Here is a 19,234-nt window from a genome sequence, read left to right as displayed (position 1 = left end):
CAATGTAAGAATTGGTGCACGCTCTCCAGTGACACATAGTTGAACACAGCACAACTGTTTGCAGACTGATGACAGGCTGTGTGTTTTCTCTAGGTGTCAGTGGCAGGTGGAAGCAAATGGTGCGATCTCTCCTGCCCTCACGCCCAGCCCCTCACCTCTGCCCCTGACCATTGAGGAGGACCGGGAGTTCACCTACCCCTCCGATGTGCTCATCCCACCCCCAGGCCTCATGCCGGGGGCATACTTTGACCTGCCTCGTATCCGCCTCCCTCCAGGCATCATGGGTAGGCTACGAGAGGTGTCTGGAAGAGCCCGACCTCAATTCCGTCCTAGCATCAAGTAAGAGGGTCATGCTGTCACAGTAAAGAGGGTATGCATGTGACATCACTGTAGACAGGGAAACAACATGGACGGTTTTACAGACTACAAAAGGCTAAAGAGAGGTGAAGCAACATAAACACTTAAACTAAGCCCACAGTTTTGTAACTGAGTTTATTATGAAGATAAATATATTTTCAAACTGGTTCAAAGACTATAAGAATAGCCTTGTCCTTGTGATTTTGATTAGTCTTTAAGACATTGTGCCTTTTAAAGTAGAATATTTAGACTTTTTTGGGTCTTGCATTATTTTGTTGACGCACTAAATGTATGATTTAGTTTTGATAAATGTTTCCTTTAGTATTGCGGCTTTACTAAGTCATAGCAGCTTTTGTCTGTTTATTGGATAAAGTGAAACTTCTTTAAAAGAATATACTGATAAAGTGATTCTCATAAAACTGTTTGGTTTCAAAAGCATAACTGTTTTGTTCTAAACCATTTGTTTCTAAGAGAGGTGATCAGGCCCGATGTGATGGAGGAGGTTATAGTATCCTGTGTCATTAAACACCTGAGCCTGGTGGATGCCCTTCAGTCACTCGTCAACTACCAGCACCGCGAGGATCACGCAGAGGAGTATGACCTGGTCTGTAAGATTATGGCTGAGACCTTCAAGAAGATCAATGCCATGGAGCGTCAGCTGCAGGTGAGCCACAGTTACACAGTTTATAAACGAAATGCTTTGAATTACCGTAATTTTCGGACTATAAGCCGCGCCTTTTTTCCCATTTTTCGACGCTGCGGCTTATATAACGGTGCGGCTAATCTATGGATTTTTACAGCTAACGGCCACTAGGGGACCTCCTAAATCTATGGATTTTACAGGTTACAGTCCACCACCTTTAACTCTATGGGCTCTATGGCCGGTCCGCGCCCCCCACCTTTAAGCGGCGGGCTCAAGCAGGAAAAGCTGGAGGCCGGAAAAGAGTGAGACAGGTAGCGCGCAAAAGTAAAAGTGGAACCGAGAGTGGTACGAGAGACAGAACGAGAGCAAGACAGACAGACATTACGAGAGCGAGACAGTTTGTCCCCGTACCACTGGTTGAAAACCGCTGCTGTAGATCACTGCCGGTACGTGCGCTGGGAGCGCACCGTTTAAGTTTGAAAGTTGAAAAGTTTGTGTGTCTGAAACGCTATGTGATACAGTACAGTTTACACAGCACAGCACATGTTCTGTAGCTACTATTGCACTAAATGGTAACACTTGAATACGTTATGCAAATATGCAACTTGTTTGTTGAAATGTTAATAAATGGGAGCTTCCTCAAACAGCCATCTCTTTCCCGACAATCCCCTCTGTGCACGAACCCTTACATATGGTAATTAAACATTAAAACACCTGCGGCTTATAGTCCAGTGCGGCTTATATATGTACACATCATTCAATTTAGCTGCTGCGGCTTATATTCAGGTGCGCCCTATAGTCCGAAAATGACGGTAGGTTGCTTGCTATTAATGGAAGACATACCGTGCACACTATGCATGTTTGTCTTTAATTAGGCTGCTTTGAAAAGTTTAAAATAAGTACTTCCTGTTTGCTACAGGGAACAGTATTAAATGGGAAATGTAATTTGCATGCTGTTATTGGAAAGCTATTTTTATTAACAGGCAAGTTGATTTGCAGGGTATATTAAATCTACCTTATGATGTTGTGAGTCATCACTGTGCTGTGGATTTGAGAACAAATGCAAGAGAGATTTTCATTATAGGCCGCATATTAAACTACAAGCTTAAATATTAGAGTAATAGTCCAAACGATAGAATAGGTTATCAATCAAATAAGGATAAACAGAAGACCTGAGATTGGCTTAAAAAATCGAAATCAAAAGTAAATCAGGCTTCCAACCGGAACGGATATAATAAGTGTGCGTTTTACTCTGTGCCTAATTATCTCCTGTTTCTTTCAGAGTGTTGCAGAATTGGAACAGAAGTGGCAGAATGAGGTAGAGGAGGCCCAGCAGGGGAAGCTGGAGAACAATACTCCTTTCTTTCACGACTACCACTTCTTTGAGGTACCCTGCTCCATACACACACACACACACACACATTTCCCTCTAGAATTATACCCCCACTATTACCATTTGCTTTGATATTCATAATGTAATTCTTTTTTTGTACCAGAACAAAATTAAGGAGCTGGAACTACTTTGCTCCCTGAAGGAGGTTCCCCTCGATTTCAGTGATCTCGAAAATGTTGTCCTTGCATTGAGGTAAGAAATGAAACATGATCCTAGCACTTGATTGGATGTCAAAGGTCAGTTTGCGCTGTAACGTCATGATTCGGTTCATACAGGGAGAAGTTCTTTCAGGAGGTAAACACCATGCACCTCAGAAGCAGCACATCACTGGCCAAAACGAAGGCGCTGGTGAAGAGTCTGATGAACCGCACTGAGCTGCTGCTCCATGTTACCATAGCGCCACATTGCAGGAGCCTAACCAACACACCTGCAGGAACACCAGGTCCAGGTACACATACTCATTATGTCACACACATGTCCATCAGATAGTGTATGTATGGTACAGTTATGTAATTCTCACAGGAGTTTGGCTTAAATTATATTTTGAAAATCAATATTTAATCACAGCCTTATACCTGAAAATCAATACTTCCATCTGTCAGTGTTTGTCAGTCAGTAAGCCCTGCATGATTGGTAGGTGTTTAAGTTGCACCAAGACATCAATCATGGTAGACAAAATGACAGCGCGATTATTCTTATCTATCTCCCCTGATTTTATAGCCTCTAAGTCAGTGTCAGACGCTAAGTCGGTGAACCCCATGGTGAAGCAGCCAGTCTTTCTACGCAGCATGTCTGCACCCTCTGACTTGGAGATGATTGCTAACCAGGACTTGGAGTTCACACATGCGCCCCAACGGTATATGTTTATGTTTCTTTGATAGAATTAAAATGTGAAAATAATTTATGTGAACCTGCATTGAATGTAACTTGTTTCCTTTAGGAGGCGACACCACCCTACTAGTCATCGCAGCAGCTCCTTTACCCTGCTGCAGTCTCTAGCCATCGAGGACAGTCGTGACAGACCCACATACAGTGTGCTGCTGGGACAGCTCTTCGCCTTCATAGGAACTACGCCTGATCAGGCTGTGAGTCTCTTACTCATCACTCACTCCTTCTTTTTTTTTTACTTGTTTGTTCCCAAAGCTGCATAAGAATCAGTAGGTGAATTCTGGTCTGACATTTTAAATCTTTTTCATCCGTTATTTCTGTAGGTGTCAAGCAGCAGTTTCCTGTCTGCCGCGCAGACGCGATGGAGACGTGGCAGCACGCGGAAACAGGCACTTGTTCACATGAGGGAGTTGCTCACTGCTGCTGTCAGAGTTGGAGGCGTAACCCACCTGGTGGGGCCTGTCACTATGGTGCTGCAAGGTGGCCCAAGGTAAAAAGGGAGCTATAACCGCCACTCTACACACACATAGGCAAAAAAATGATGGACATTTTATTCATGTCCTCAATAGTACACTTTTGCAATGTAGTTATAATATTACAACATTTTTGTATATGGCTGGTTCCTCTATAAATAAGTGTTTTTGTGCACTGTGTGCAGGATCGAGGAGCTGACCTGTGGTGGCATGGTGGAGCAGGTGCAGGAGGCCTTTGGAGAGACCATGACGTCTGTAGTGTCACTATGTGCTCGCTACCCCATTGCTTGTGCCAACAGTATTGGCTTGCTTTGCACAATCCCCTACACCAGGCAAGATCATTAATCTGTCATTACCTATATTTTGATATGTCTCTGGATTAGTTCACCCTATGGTTTCTTACCCTCACTTGATTTCCATGTTGACATAGGAGTGAGGAGCAGTGCCTGGTTCGGAGTGGTTTGGTCCAGCTCATGGACAGTCTGTGTAGTTTGAGTGGTCAGAGGGAATGCAGCTCAAACGAGAAGCAGACCAAAAAGCAGAAGGTGGCCACCATGGCTTGGGCTGCTTTCCAGGTGCTGGCTAACCGCTGCATCGAGTGGGAGAAGGTAGAAGGTAAGACATGCTTGTAAATCCTTAATACACAGATACATGGGTATTTACATTTTTTTTTTATTGATTCTCCCTCGTTTAAAAAATAAAATAAAAACAACAACACAAATGTTCCAAAAGAAATCGCAATCTAAATGAAAACTCAAAGCAATCTGATGCATCTGTTACCTCAATATACAAGAAAAGTATGTAGGTACAGTACGTGTATGTGGTAACATGTAGAAAGTGGTGTTAGCAAGGTTAAACCTAGCACTATTTTGGGCTTTCAGCACAAAACGCATAGAAAGAAATACATTATAAAATTATCCGTGTTCATTTAGCAAGGCAGCTATAAACCTCAAAATATCTGTCGTCCTGAAAATTGAATTTGTGTATTACGTACGTGCCTCGTTATTACTAATTTTTGTAACCAAGGTCAGATGGAATGAATGACCACTACAAAGTTAGTCGTATGTTGTAACGAAAGCTTAGTAAGCATATTTTTTCATTTTTTTTTTCAAAGGTGGGTCTACCGATGCAGTGCACTCTGGTTTGGCACGGCAGGTGTCCAGCCTGCTGACCAATCACTTGGCCCGAGCCACAGAGTGCTGCGGTAACCAGGCCGCTGGTAATGATGCCTTACAGGATGTGCTCAGTCTGCTCAATGACCTTTCCAGGTAACATTTTGGATAATTTATGTATGTGATGTCTGATGCGTCATGTATGTCCTGAGATGTATGTACATTATTTGAATTCATATTATGGTTGCTTTTTGTTGTATTCCAGGAGCCACATAGGGAAAGCCATCCTGAGCCAGCCAGCTTGTGTTTCTAAGCTCTTGTCTCTGCTGCTTGACCAGAGACCTTCTCCAAAGCTGGTACTTATCATCCTGCAGCTATGCCGAGCTGCCCTGCCTCTCATGAGTGTGGAGGACTGTGGGAACGTGGCCCTGCCTTCGTGGAGCTACTCTTTCAACACGCTGGATGCTGAGCAACAAGATGCCAGTGACCCTGCCTCGCGCATTGCTTCCTTGCTGCTAGCCAAGCTGGCAGACTATGTAGTACCAGGTTGGTCTTCTTTACCTAGGAATACTATTTTTACCTTTTTTACACAAATTGTTAATTTTTACACTATTCCCTCTTTAGGCTGCCAGACCCTGCTCTCCCCCAGCTCCTCTGAGCCGGACACTAGTCTGTCTCGCGCCAGTTCCAAAGGAGCCCTGAAGTCTGACGAGGTGGGGGAGGAGGGAGAGGCAGTTGATGGTAAGCTATCCATCTTCATCCACAAGAGAGAGGACCAGTCATCTCATGAGGTTCTACAACCACTTCTTAGGTATGTTTGCCCCTAATACCTTTTATTTGATTTCATATTAGCAAAATAGTTTCTGTGAGCTTTCTTTCCATCCATTCCAAAATGCAGCAGCTCAGAGGGTCGTCCCTTTCGACTTGGCACTGGAGCAAACATGGAAAAGGTGGTAAAGATGGACAGAGACATGACAAAGGTAAGACTTTTACTAAGAAACACCCAGCAATTAAAAGCATTACCAACAATATGAACAAGTGTGTAGCTTTATTCCAAGTGCTGTCCTTACCTACAATTCTGTAATCTATGTAGAGTGGCAACTGTGAAGTGATCACAGAAGAGGCAGCTGCTGCCCTGAGGAAGGCCAACAAGTGGGCCCAGTCAGGTCTGATAGTGAGCGTCGGTCCACCTATGGAGGCTCTGGTCCAGGAGGCTGCAGGAGGCATCACCACTGGAGATAAGAAGAAAACTGTTCAGACCGCTGTGTGTAGGGACAGGAATGCTGATCTGGCCAGGTATATGATTTATCATTCAAGTTGTGCATGTGTGTGGTTTCTTCTGGTCATATTTTCCGTGTGACACCATTTTTCCTTCTTCTAAATTTGCCCTGATCAGGTCGGACCCTGTGAGGCCATTCATCAGTGGCCATGTTGCCAACAGTATGGCTGCTGAGGTTATTGCTCTACTGCACAGCCTGCTAACCGCCCCCGAGTCCAACACCGCTCAGATCTGGACTAGCACAGCTGAAAAGGTAAAGGACTATTACGTGTTGTATCATGCTAATTCTCATTGATGGTAACTGAAACTTGTTGTCGACTGTTAAGAATAATCGACACAGATAATTCTATCTGCACTGACATGTATGTGATTCGGTTTCGATTAAACTTCATGCTTTTACTTTGGGGTTTGTTGTAGGTTCTCTCCCGAGCCCTGATGTTCATCCCTCAGCTGGGGAAGTATGCAGAGAGTATTCTGGAGAATGGGAGCAGCAGTGGCAGGAAACTGGCTAAGCTGCAGGCCATTGGCAGACAAGCTGTTGCTGCTCTTTGTGCCCTCGGGGGCTTCAAAGAAACTATTAAGATCGGCTCAGAGGTCCAGGTTAGTTAAACGAGACGATTCAATACAAATAATTCTACTTTTGTACCTTCTCCTGCTGTAATTCTTATCGCATCTCATCTGCAGGTGGTAGGTAAAGGAGTGCTTGGCAGTGTGGGCATAGTTATGTCCATAAATGAACAAGAGGGCATTGCAACGGTCAAGTTCCCTTCTTGCGAGTACAGGAGAGCTTGCCAAGCCTCAGACATCCTGACGGTACCCATATCACGCCTCTGCACACCCAGATCTGAGGTATCGATTCAGAATCAAACACAGTAATACATATTGCTTTTTAAAATAACAGGTTAAATCTAACTTTTGTCCCACTTTCACTTTCTTCCAATTCCCAACAGGCCCTCCCCCTCTATAAGCTCTCAATCACAGAAAAGGTGGTGCAGGCGGTGCAGTCCATGCTTCTGCCACAGGAGGGCAGTCTCTCCATTCACACTTCTCTACCAGCTACAGGAGATGGCTCCAGCCCGGTAATGGCTGCAGTACGCTTGCTGGCTGAAATCAGAACCAGGTTAGTATGTATATAGTGAATAAACAATTCCACTTCAGCTGTCTTTTGGCTCCTACAAGTTTTTTGTGTCGGGCGAAGATTTAGACAAATTTAAAATGTTGGCACCTGAAACCCATTCAAACTATGATTATATGATATAATAAACATTTTTTTAATGGCAGTTGACAACAAAACCATAGCCAAAAATCACCAGGTTCTTGTTGTTTTCCAGGGCATGTCTGGTGATGGCGCAGCTCCTGGAGGATAGCTCCTTCTGTGAGGAGTTCATCCAGCAGTGTCCTGCTGCGGTCGAGGTCCTGAACCTGGTGGCCCAGGAATGCAGCCCTGGTGAGCTTCCATGCTTGCATTTTGCATATCACTTAAGCAGCCAAAACCTTTTATCTGCAGTATAATATTTGTCTGACAAAGTTCTGAACTCTTGTGCAGGGGAGCGTCTCGGCATGGTCGAGGCTCAGTGTGAAAGAGTGAGAATGCTGTACCGGGACTGCGCTCGTCCTCCTCCTCCACCACTGCAGACAGACCGACGCCAGGTGGGAGTTACCATATTTAGATTTGGTTTTTATTACTATAACCAGTAACAAACACAAGAGCCTTAATGTGTAACCTACATGTATTCTGGATACAGCTGAATATTCACAATTATCATGGATGATGATGGAAAAGAAAGTAAGGTCAGAAAAATTGATAACAAAAATGTTCCTTCATCCGAGATCCTAGCCTCGATCTTAAAAAGTGTGGATGAAAAACGACTGAAGTCTGTTGAATACATGGTTCAATTTACTGAAAGCAATATAATTATAATATGACATTCATATATTGCTGTAGGCCTTGACTGAATCTTCAAAGGCATTTTGATAAATTAAATAGTCAGAATTGTCGGCCCCGCTTATCTCCGGATCTCTTTGATGTGCTTGTCTCTGCAGCCCAAGGAGATCACTTGGTGTCCTTCCAGAGTGTTTCCTCCTGTCCGTGCCTGCATGTTCTCATCCCGCCTGACCTCCGTCACCTTCTTGGCTGATCCGAGTGCTGGAGGAGGGCTGCCCAGAGGCACTTTCATCTATGCCACCTGTCCTGTACCAATTCAGGTGGGCACATGCATTATATTTGCCATTTTCATTTATTTTACGATGTATGAGTGAGAATAAATCAAGCACTGATACTGCAGCTACTAGTCTTCAACTTACCTTTCTTTGTCCCCGCAGGCCCCGTCCTTTTACTGGGAGATAGAAATTGTCTCCTATGGAGACTCTGAGGAGGACAGTGGCCCGATTGTGTCCTTTGGTTTTGCCACAGAGGCAGAGAAGAGAGATGGAGCGTGGACCAACCCTGTCGGCACATGTCTGTTCCATAAGTATGTTTGCCTGAATACTAACTCTGAGATCCTTTTCCCACTGCTCTGTCTCTGACTTGAGTGCTGACTGCTATCCTTCTCTTCGTTATGTTCCATCTCTGTGCGTCTGTCTCCTGTCTGTCTTCTGTCTGTCTGTCTGTCTGTCTGTCTGTCTGTCTGTGTGTGTCAGTAATGGTAGGGCAGTGCATTATAACGGCTCCAGTCTGCTGCAGTGGAAGAGTGTCAGGCTGGATGTGGCTCTACTTCCTGGTGAGACAAGAGACTAAATATATTTTTCTTTATATAGTCTGCTATCTCTTTCTTTTAATCTGTATATGTAGAAATCCATACAGCAATGAATGTTATGAATTTAAACTAACCTCATTAAAGCATTGTATTTGATCTGGCTGCTCTTTGGAAAAAAATCTATTTTGCAAGTGTATCTTGTTTCCTTAACTCAAGCTGTATTAAGTGTTTTAAAATATGTCATTACCTCCTAACATTGAGACATTGCAGAGAATGTGACCTTGTGTATGTATGAACACAGGCGATGTGGCTGGAATAGGCTGGGAGCGCTCCGAGGGGACTCCTCCCCCCCCTGGTCAGGCCCCTAAAGGCAGGGTCTACTTTACCTACTGTGGTCAGCGGCTCGGCCCCATCCTTGAGGATGTAGCTGGTGGAATGTGGCCCCTGGTACACATTCAAAAAAAGGTGTGTTTGTGTTAACTAAAGCAATCTTGAAATCTTTATAATTAAACTGTTGTTGGATATAATTTGGCTTATCATTGATATTTAATATGTATTAACTGTATCGGTTTCTTTACTGCTTTAGTGGTGCCTTTTTCCCTCAGGCTTGTAAAACATCTTCTATTATTCTTTCAATGGTTTTGTAGAACTCAAGGATCCGCGCCAACTTTGGATCCCGGCCGTTTGCATACGCAGAGGGCCAGGCGCACAGAAATGCAGCGGACTTGTGTGTAGACCTTGCAGAGGAAATAAGTGCAAATTTTGAAGCACTGCCTTTTGCTATGGCCTCGGACAGCGATAATGATGCAGGTGCAAGTGTTACCTCTGACTCTGGCTCCCATGGACCCCCTTGTCGGATTGCAGCTGTGGCTGTTGCTCAGCAACGTAGGTTCTTCACTTTTATTTCAGCCTTCTCATCATCAAAGTGCATGCTTTTTCCTTGACCTATTTGATTTAGCATAACTCTTCTCCACTTAAAAGCAGGGACTGCGCTACACTCATACCATTTGTGTATATCATGTTGTGTGTTTCCTTGCTGGTACAGAGTACAACAGCGACCTGTCGTGCCATTACAAAATTGAGCTGAGCTACGAGAACCTGGTGACCTCTGGACCTGACCCTCATCCTCCTCCTATCGCAGATGATGAGAGTGATGACGAGGATGATGATGATGTCCCGAGAGTGAGTCGGATCTCCACTTTTTTTCACCTTCAATGTTGACTTTCAAATGATTTTTAAGTTAACAGCCTTCATTGTTTATTGTGATTTGTGTTTGGCCCTAGGAGGACCACTATGCCTTGCTGGTAAAGGCCTGGGAGACCAAAGTGTTCCCTACCATCCGTAGGCGGTTCCGTAACGAGGCTGAGAGGAAATCTGGCTTGGATCAAATCAAAGGAGCTCTGCAGCTAGGTAATGAATGAAAACATATTAAAACATAACCTTAATGTCTAGTGTAACAAATGAATCATTTGATCAAGACCATGCATTAATTGGTCAATTGAGGTCAGTTACAGGTAGCCTAATTTAGAATACCAGGATGATGAACTATCATGAGACATTTTAATGTTCGAATCTTATAATGAATGCATCACATGAATCATTTAGCTAATGAACTCAAACTTCATAACCTATGACACAATGTCTCCATGGTTCAGAACATTGATAATATGTCAAAAATATAGAAGCCTGCTTTGTTATTCCCCCTTTTAACACATTGGAACAAGGTGAAGTAATTATAGTGCAGTTACATTTGACATAAGATTAATTGACAAAAGTTATTAACCTATTTAATGAGTTTTAAGCATTAGCTTGACGTCAAATTCTATTAAATGAAACATTGGCGAAGCCTCAAACCTCAAACAGGGACAACTTTAATGCCGTTTGTCTCTTTTGTATTTTTCTGGCAACAGGCATGGTTGACATTGCGAGACAGACGGTGGAGTTCCTGTATGAAGAGAATGGTGGCATTCCCCGGGACCTCTACCTTCCTACCATTGAGGATATCAAGGACGAAGCAAATAAGTTCACCATCGACAAAGTTCGCAAAGGTACCATTCACCTTCATCACTACACCTAAACACTTTCAGTTCAAATGAGTTTACTCCCAGGTGCATTGTAACTAAGCTTTTTAGTACAATTGTTATTTTTGCCAGATTGTGATGTGCACAACTCGGCAAATGATTTGACCTTTAATATATTTTGCTCACTGAACACAGGCTTGACTGTGGTCATCCGCTCTCCGGACAGCAACAACACCAACAGCACCACCGGAGGGACGGCCCTGCCCAAGTTTGCTATCCGGGGCATGTTGAAGACCTTTGGTCTGCATGGGGTGGTGCTCGATGTGGACTCTGTGAGTACAATACTTAAGGCTTCAGTGTTTCAAGCCATTATTGGAAATGTATCGATAATCTCTCACTGGTTTAATGAATACTAATATTTTATTAGATACATTGTTTCAAACATTAACAATAAACCAGTTTCGTTCCCTCAACTACTTCACCAGGCTGGTCTAATATTTGTAAAAATGTATACAAATAAATGTAAAAAAACCTGAAAAACAGCACCATCATACTCAGCTGCTGCTCATCACTGATTCCAGATTATCCGCCCCAGCGCCCATGCATTTCTTAATTAAGCATTATTTAAATGTCTGTCTTATAAACACATTACAGTTGTTGTGAATCATTCATATCCATCATCTGAGTGATATCCTTGATGTCATTTAACACAAGAAGACAATGTTACCAGGATGGTTTAAAAAAACAAAATGACTAATTAGACATTTCCTCTGGATCACACAGTGGAGAAAAATACTTCTTCCAAAGCAGCATTTTAATGTCAAGAGGCCAAATCTTAATTGCAAAAATATTGGTATTTTTCATATTTTGATAAACTAAAAAGAGCATTTTCAGTAAATTAATCGTATTTCATTCCATAAAAAGCACTTCACTGATATATTTGAACGTATTACACACCTTCCTTAAAGATACAGTATACATGTTCTGCAACTTAAAAACTTTTTTTTTTTTTATATTCTCATATTGCAACAGTTATTTCACAAATCTGTCATTCAGGGCCCATCTAGTTGTATACCGCACAGTGTTTCCCACAGATCTGAAATATACTTGGGGGGTGGTGGTAGCGGGAGGGGGGGTTGTGGTGACGTGCAACAACATTAACCTTATTGTTGGTCGCTTGTTAGCAGACCCTTCACGCGATGGCAGAGCGAACAGGTACAGGCAGGGCCCATAGTGATAGCCCTATAGTTTAAAGCTACTACCCACAAATAAACATATGGACATGGGTTACTATTTAAAGAAAATGGTAAATGTATTTAGGAACCTATCAATGTGGTTTTAAGTGGGGGTGGACCTCAAATTCTCTAAGGGGATCCGGGGGCATGCTCCCCCGGTAAGATTATTTTTTAAATGTTGGAGTTAAATGCATCAATCTGGTGCACTTTGAGGGGAAAATAAAGAGACTAGATCTATGGAAACACTTATATGGTTCATTTATAGTTGTAAGTGTGTCTGTGCTCCTGATTCAGCCTCTCCTGTCTCCCTCCTCTTCTACCTTCTCCTCTTCGAGGCAGCAGCAAAGACTAGTTTTAGCTCTCAACAAGTTTTAAAAGTGTATCTTAACTTTTTTCACCTAGTTAACTTTTTATTTTTTTATTCATGCATATTTTACTAATCACTACCCTCTCAAATGGAAATATGTGTTTACATAAATGGTGACCAAACTGTTTGAGACCCACTGAGAACTTAGACTAAGTTAACTATCTAGACACTCAAGAGTCCTTTACCTCACCTGAGCTGAGGTTATCCCGAGCTTGAATAACACACAGAGACCAATCAAGGGCTTTGATTTATGATCTGTATGGCAGTGGCCATGTCGGCAGACCACATCATGTAGACAGCCAGTCACCCTGTGTGAGGCAGGCCACTTAACAGGCCAGGCCATCGGGAAAAATCCCCCGGTTCTCCCGATGGCCAGTCCGGGACTGGGTACAGGAGGCGTAGAGCGAGGGATCATTTTCCACAAGTTAATCGATCGCAGATGGCGTCGTGGTCACGGACGAAAAAAAAAATCGAAATGGGTCGCGAAATATACTTGGGCGGCCGTTAATATACCTTGGCGGCCCGCCCAAGTATAGTCTATGTGTGGGAAACCCTGCCACATTTAAACATTTGTTTGGCTTGCCTGGTATCAACTATATCAATTGACCTTTTGCATAGCTTAGATCCAATTTCACAATGTCCTCCTGTGCTAGATTTGAGCAGGTCATAGAATGTTTGTCTTTTTTACTATCATCTTATCCAGGTGAATGAGCTGGTGCAGGTGGAGACGTACCTGCGCAGTGAGGGGGTGCTGGTGAGGTATTGGTACCCTATAGAGATGCTGGAGCGCCCGCCTGCTGGATCTAGACGGACTGCAGCTAATGGCTTAGTCTCATTGGACAGTAGCAACATTCAGATTCATAGGTAATGTTTAAACCTAATGAGCATGATTTAAATGAGTCCTGCACCAGTGCTGGAAATAAAATCTGTTTAACACTTTCCTGTAGGGAGCTGCTTCGCTGTGAGAGTGCGCTGGCTCGGTTGTACTGCCGTATGGCCTTGCTCAACATCTTTGCCCCCAAGAATCCCCACACCTTCACTCGTCTCTTCCACATCCCCGCCATCCGTGACATCACCTTAGAGCACCTACAGCTGCTGTCCAATCAGCTGCTGGCTCCCCCTCTCCCTGGTGAGTGAGATTAACCTTTCTCATTAAATCACAGGATATCTCAATGTGATGCTTCTGTGCTGAACGCTCTAATGTGCTCTATGTTCTTCCTGCAGATGGCACTATTAGTTCTAGTTCCATCCTACTGGCCCAGTCAATGCTCCACAACCTTCAGGGCCAAAGCTGCTCCCCCTCTGAACTTTTCTTCCAGGGCAATGCTCAGCCCATCCGAGAGTGGCTGACAGTGGCCATCACCCGTGCCTTGCATCAAGGAGAGGAGAGCCTGCTGGAGCTCACAAAGCAGATCTGCTGCTTCCTACAGGTCAGCTCATGCTTGATCTAATACAACTTGCCTTAGGTTAACTACCCAGTTTGTAAAATTGCTAATCTTCTTTTTATAATTATTTTCATTTCAACAGAATGCACCAGAGCAGTTTACATCTGAGGAGTTTCCTGTGACCGAGTCAAAGGTCAGCATGGATGTCAGCTTTCCAGGTGCGGCATTTGTGATTGTATCCTGCAAGGAGAGCCAGCTAGGATGTCGCAAAGAGTGAGTCCATCCAGAAGTATTCAACGTCTGTAGCCCTTATGAACTCAGATGTGTTACCATCCATTTCCTGCTACATGCCTAAAAAGTCTACTCTACCTTTTCCACTCCATTAGCTCCAGCCTTTACAAGGCCCCCTGGGCTCGAGTAATGGTGTACGGCCTGGGTCACAAAGTGCGCAGGAACGGCCAGCTCAATCTGATGGAGGCGGTGTGCTATCCACTGGATGCCTCACCCACCAACACAGGCCTTACTCCCCCTCCCACCACCAACCAATACCCCTCAGTCATCATACCGACTGATAAAGTGCACATCAAACTGGGTGAGTATCGAACTCGCAAAGGGAAATTGATCCAGCTGAAAATGAATAAGCTAATATGTTTAAACATCCCATTGTTTGGACTGTAGGAGTGTCGCCCCCACCTGGTGCTGTGTTGGTGTTGCACTCCTTGCCGCTGGAGTTTCCTCTGGCCATGGCATTTGCTGAGCAGCTGTTGACGTGGAAGCTGGGAGAGAGCAGTGAGCAGCGGTCAGAGGACGAGCTGGACACAGTGCCATCATCTGTGCTGCTGCAGGTGGTAGAGCTGCTGGGTAGGTTGACCTCCAGATAACACAACGCTCTAATGAGCCTCATTTATCAACCTGCTTGAAGTGGCTTCATACATGGAACCCTAGGATAATCGTTGACCTTCTTGGATTCTGTTCCTGATTGAGTCTTATGACCTTAGCACTATTTAACGCTTGGTTGGTGTATTATTTTATTAAAAAAATACAGAAGTAAAAACAAATAAACTCTCTTGATGTAAGATTTAAAGTCATGATTTTACAACACTGCACTACTCTGTAGCATTTTCCTTATCCTTCACTTCTAGCTCCATAAATGACAAAAGAACTTTGAAAGCATACCAAACATAATTACATGTTTCAACAACTTTTCTTTGTCGCCGTTCTTATTGTTTTAGGTGGTTTGCTTTGGACCACTGATCTGGCTCCCTCCATAAAGGAACTCATCTTTCACTTGTTGGCTGAGCTTCTGCGAAAGGTCCACCACCTGGAGCAGCGCAAGAGCCCCGCGGGTCTCTCCAGCTCCATCGCTCTGCTGCTCAACCCCTGCCTCGCAGTGCTGATGGCCCTGCAGTCAGAACTCCGAAAGCTCTACGACCGCGAGACTCAGGGATGGACTGCTGGAGGGACAGGGGGGTCTTCATCTGGAGGCGTAGCGTCGGCTCTGGGATCGGAGCAGAGCCGGTTCTCCACCTACTTCCACGCTCTGATGGAGGTGTGCCTGGCTGTAGCAGAGGTGACACTCCCTCTTATTGTTAGTGGCTCTTCAGTGGGAGCCCTGTCCTCCACCAGCGCCCCTAACCTCAGCGACTCCTCTTCGTCTTCATCCTCATCCCCAGGCCAGACGCCACAGAGCCCTAGTCTGCTCTCCAAACGCAAGAAGGTGAAGATGAAGCGCGAGAGGGCAGCGGCGGTGGCAGCAGCAGTCTCTGGGAAACGGAGAAGTGGAGGAGCACGGTTATCAGAGAGTGACAGCGCTCTGCTGAACATGGCGGGCAGTAAACCTGAGGACATGCTGTGGTTCCACCGCTGCCTCACACTCCTGATGATCCTTCGACACCTCGCCAATAAAGACCCGCAGGGCTTAAGTGTGACCAGCGATGCAGTGACAGACGCCTGCCAGGCCCTGGTGGGCCCCACCGCCCACAGTCGCCTGCTGGTGCTCTCAGGTATCCCCACGCACCTGGAGGAGGCCGTGGTCCGAAATGCTATCCGCAGGGCCTGCAACGCACACGGGGGGCTCTTCAAAGATGAAGTCTTCATCCCTCTGCAGGAAGAGGATCCTAAAAAGCCCAAAGCTGGGGTTACAACCCCTCAGGACGGTAAAGTTGGACCTGACCCTGAGCGCCCCTTCCCACACACCGGTGGCCCAGAGAGTCCTGACAGCTCGAGCAGCGTGACTCCAGCTATGAGCGTGAGCGCATCGGCTTCTACCAGCCAGACCTCCATCTGCAGCTCCTCTCAGGGAGTGTCCCGCACTGCCAGTGAACTTTCTGTCGATCAGGAGATGTTGGCTGTTCCATCCCTCAACCCCGCGGCTGCAGCTTCGGCCGTTACGTACCCCCAGCATGGCACCCAGGACCCCCACACTGTTTCTAGTCAGGAGAGTCTGGACACCTCCCTGTGCAGTACAGGAAGCCTGGGCAGTCTGGGCAGCTTGGGGGAGCCTCTGGACAGCGCAGAGACACCGTCGGTGTCAGATGGAGGCTCTATGAACACAGTCACCTCACTGGAGAGCAACGCAGTCATGGCCAGGCCCATCAAGGGCTATGCTGTCATTGAGGTGATTAACACCACCATGTTAGACCTAAGCTGTGTGATTATGCGTTATCAATACATTCATCTTTCTTTTCTTACTCATAGGTTCGTTCTCGGGCTAAAGTGGAAAAGATCAGAGCCAGTCTTTTCAACAGCAGTGACCTGATTGGCTTATCCAGTCTTGAGGGTGAAGAGGATCTCATGGAGTTGACCAATGAGGAGATCCTCACAGCCTCCAGTGTTAACCAAAGCCTGTTTGACACACAGGGAAGCTCCGCCCTTGAAGACTACTTCCTGGAGAAGTCAGTCAGAGGTTGGTGTTTGATTGTTTCTTTTCTGCTTGACATTAGTTTTGCCAGTCTCAAACTCTTAAATGATCTGTCCCTATATTTAAAGGTGACAAGCTGGTACCTGGAGCACGAGAAGTCCTCACAGATGTTTTTAAGAGCTGCACGCACTCAGAACAGATGCTCAGCCTCACACCCGCCAAGCCACTTAAAGTGTCTGATATTTATCTCAGCAAGGAGCAGATCAACGCTCAGACCCCTGGCAACCTACTGCATACTTTCTTTACCAACGTTAGGCCTCCAAAGAAAGTACTTGAGGACCAGCTCACTCAGGTAAATAACATATTGGCAGTGAAGTAATCATTTTTGAAACCTTGCATATGTTTCTATTAACATGTGTCAACATTATTTATTTGTATCAGATTCTTAGAAAGTATGGCACTCCCAAGCCCAATAAGAACAAATACAGCAAAGCAGGAAAAGAACAGCACCAAGGCAAGGTGGTGAGCACCAAGAGGCCGATCACCAAACCTCCCACCAAGGAGAAGTCTGTGCTAAACAGTGTCAGGTGAGTAATAGGTTTGTTTGACCTTATGTACATGCACAATACCCTTTGACTCTTTAATTGAATTTGATTTCCCTGATCTCTTGACTCTGCCAGGACTGCACTGAGTGAGAAGAAGACGGTCCTGAAGCCAAAATCTCCAGAGAAATCCAGACCTGATGAGAAAGATGTGGAAAAATCTCCTGCTAAAAAAGCTGAAGGTTGGTAGTGCTACACACTCTGACAACACAACATATTCAAAGTTACAGACAGTTGGGTTAATGAGATGTTTTCAAAAACGTAGGTTAAATCATTTGCATTTTTGCTTTATTATACCTTAATGTGCAGTTTGCTTTACTCCGCTCCTTTGCTTCAACTTTGTGGTTTTGTATACAACATCTCAATACACTTAGGTAAAGGTGAAGATGTATTGCTTTTGTCTGTGTTTTGTATGACTGGAAATTACATTAACACATTGGTCAGATAAAACTGACACATTTAAAATATACGTTTGCAGTCTGGTAACCTGGTCTTACTATGATGCATTCAATTCCTGTTCTTAAACCAAATACCACTTTGTCATCTTTAGCCCCAGAGGAGAAGTTCCTCACACTCGAAGGCTTCCACAAATTCGCTGTTGACCGGGCAAAGCAGGACATCCGCAGCGTCTGGAGGGCGATTCTGGCTTGTGGTTACGACCTCCACTTTGAAAGGTGAGACTGGGGGAACGTCTAACCCCAATAACCAGCACTCAGACTGCTGTAACTCAAACACCGTCACAATCATGTTGTTTGGTTTTGACATAATGGGATCCTTCAAAAAAATAGGGGTCACTTCTGATTCATCAAGTTTTACTAGCTCACAATTAAATCGATGCCTTTAGTTTCACACACATCAACTAAATGTAGTGCAACACGTCATGGTTATTTATTTATTCAAGATTAGAAATTAACCCACAAATCTATTTCTCATCTCAGGACTATTTATTCATCGATCCAACCTATTTCACTAACTATACTAGTACTTTTTGATTTCTTTTATTCTATAATGGCTTTTTCTTCTCCCAATCCAAACCTTTATTGACGAGTATGTGCTCACTCTGGATATAATTTGATATTTATGTATTTTCTATTTAAATTGAAGAGCAAGTCAAATTGTATCTTTAAAGAAATTGGACAAACATCCAAATGATACTGCTGTCAAGCCCCTTTCATGATATAGATGTTTTGGTCATATTTTCATAGAAAAGCGCCGACCTCAGAACATTGAATTACCTGTGTGTCTTTATTAAATATAAGTGACCTAACGTTGTGACCTAACGTTGTGGCTGTTCTCTGTACCAGGTGCACGTGTATAGACACTCGTCACGCCCAGAAGGCCTGCAGGAAATGGGGCTTGGAAATGGACGTGGCATTGGTCCAGTACATCAACAGGCTGTGCCGTCACCTGGCCATCACACCGGCCAGACTGCACCCCCATGAAGTGTACCTGGACCCTGGAGACACTGCGGATCCTCGTGTGGCCAGTCTGCTCAGTAAGTAAACCTCTTCATTGCTACTGTGTGTTCTGTAAACAGAAGGCCGAAACCCTTTTGTTGTTGCTTGAATCCAATGCACAAGTGTTACACACGGGACATACTCTGAGTCACACTTGCTCAGTTTCTTCTTCTTCTACTATAATAAAACATGTTGTCCTTCTCCGTAGTTTGGTCAATTAGAAGATAAAGTTAAAACCGAAGCATTTTTTCTACCCGTTACACAACTTACTAGTCACCCTCCCTCGAAGGTCCCGTTATACCATAGTCGCCCAAAGCTATCGGCCAGTGTCAACTTGTTATTGCGTGCCCACAATAACGACAAAAACGACTAATATAGCTCTCTTTTTACTCGCAGAACGTAAGGCATCAAGGCTCTAATATTGATACTGTCTTGACAGGAATTTTATAGAGTTTTTACTTAGCTC

General features: G+C 44.6%; 1 protein-coding gene across 4 annotated transcripts in view; it reads left to right on the top strand.

The window, feature by feature from the left end:
- Positions 1–18,848, top strand: part of hectd4 (HECT domain E3 ubiquitin protein ligase 4) — a 28,928-nt gene extending 10,080 nt beyond the window's left edge. For 2 of the 4 annotated variants that reach the window (XM_010790083.1, XM_010790082.1), the window contains exons 23-65: positions 94–339; positions 829–1,021; positions 2,283–2,387; positions 2,497–2,585; positions 2,669–2,841; positions 3,114–3,249; positions 3,334–3,478; positions 3,605–3,771; positions 3,940–4,086; positions 4,185–4,369; positions 4,869–5,022; positions 5,132–5,412; positions 5,491–5,677; positions 5,765–5,846; positions 5,960–6,162; positions 6,263–6,398; positions 6,563–6,745; positions 6,830–6,994; positions 7,096–7,265; positions 7,477–7,592; positions 7,692–7,795; positions 8,189–8,350; positions 8,468–8,616; positions 8,786–8,865; positions 9,143–9,306; positions 9,489–9,726; positions 9,887–10,023; positions 10,125–10,251; positions 10,752–10,889; positions 11,058–11,194; positions 13,168–13,328; positions 13,412–13,593; positions 13,689–13,894; positions 13,992–14,122; positions 14,236–14,441; positions 14,528–14,710; positions 15,082–16,466; positions 16,547–16,754; positions 16,838–17,061; positions 17,151–17,296; positions 17,390–17,493; positions 17,862–17,985; positions 18,616–18,848. In XM_010790083.1, the coding sequence (XP_010788385.1) occupies positions 94–339; positions 829–1,021; positions 2,283–2,387; positions 2,497–2,585; positions 2,669–2,841; positions 3,114–3,249; positions 3,334–3,478; positions 3,605–3,771; positions 3,940–4,086; positions 4,185–4,369; positions 4,869–5,022; positions 5,132–5,412; positions 5,491–5,677; positions 5,765–5,846; positions 5,960–6,162; positions 6,263–6,398; positions 6,563–6,745; positions 6,830–6,994; positions 7,096–7,265; positions 7,477–7,592; positions 7,692–7,795; positions 8,189–8,350; positions 8,468–8,616; positions 8,786–8,865; positions 9,143–9,306; positions 9,489–9,726; positions 9,887–10,023; positions 10,125–10,251; positions 10,752–10,889; positions 11,058–11,194; positions 13,168–13,328; positions 13,412–13,593; positions 13,689–13,894; positions 13,992–14,122; positions 14,236–14,441; positions 14,528–14,710; positions 15,082–16,466; positions 16,547–16,754; positions 16,838–17,061; positions 17,151–17,296; positions 17,390–17,493; positions 17,862–17,985; positions 18,616–18,814 (8,158 nt within the window). In that variant the 3' untranslated portion in view covers positions 18,815–18,848. Of the gene's footprint in view, positions 1–93; positions 340–828; positions 1,022–2,282; positions 2,388–2,496; positions 2,586–2,668; positions 2,842–3,113; positions 3,250–3,333; positions 3,479–3,604; positions 3,772–3,939; positions 4,087–4,184; positions 4,370–4,868; positions 5,023–5,131; positions 5,413–5,490; positions 5,678–5,764; positions 5,847–5,959; positions 6,163–6,262; positions 6,399–6,562; positions 6,746–6,829; positions 6,995–7,095; positions 7,266–7,476; positions 7,593–7,673; positions 7,796–8,188; positions 8,351–8,467; positions 8,617–8,785; positions 8,866–9,142; positions 9,307–9,488; positions 9,727–9,886; positions 10,024–10,124; positions 10,252–10,751; positions 10,890–11,057; positions 11,195–13,167; positions 13,329–13,411; positions 13,594–13,688; positions 13,895–13,991; positions 14,123–14,235; positions 14,442–14,527; positions 14,711–15,081; positions 16,467–16,546; positions 16,755–16,837; positions 17,062–17,150; positions 17,297–17,389; positions 17,494–17,861; positions 17,986–18,615 lie in introns of all 4 variants that reach the window. The other 2 variants (XM_010790081.1, XM_010790080.1) reach the window with 1 other exon arrangement.
- Positions 18,849–19,234: the final 386 nt, after the last annotated feature.

The sequence above is a fragment of the Notothenia coriiceps genome, unplaced genomic scaffold, assembly GCF_000735185.1.
Source record: "Notothenia coriiceps isolate Sejong01 unplaced genomic scaffold, NC01 NC01_scaffold00033697, whole genome shotgun sequence".
NCBI lineage: Eukaryota > Metazoa > Chordata > Actinopteri > Perciformes > Nototheniidae > Notothenia > Notothenia coriiceps.
Note: the sequence above shows the minus strand (reverse complement) of the source record. Positions and strands in the feature narration are given on the sequence as shown.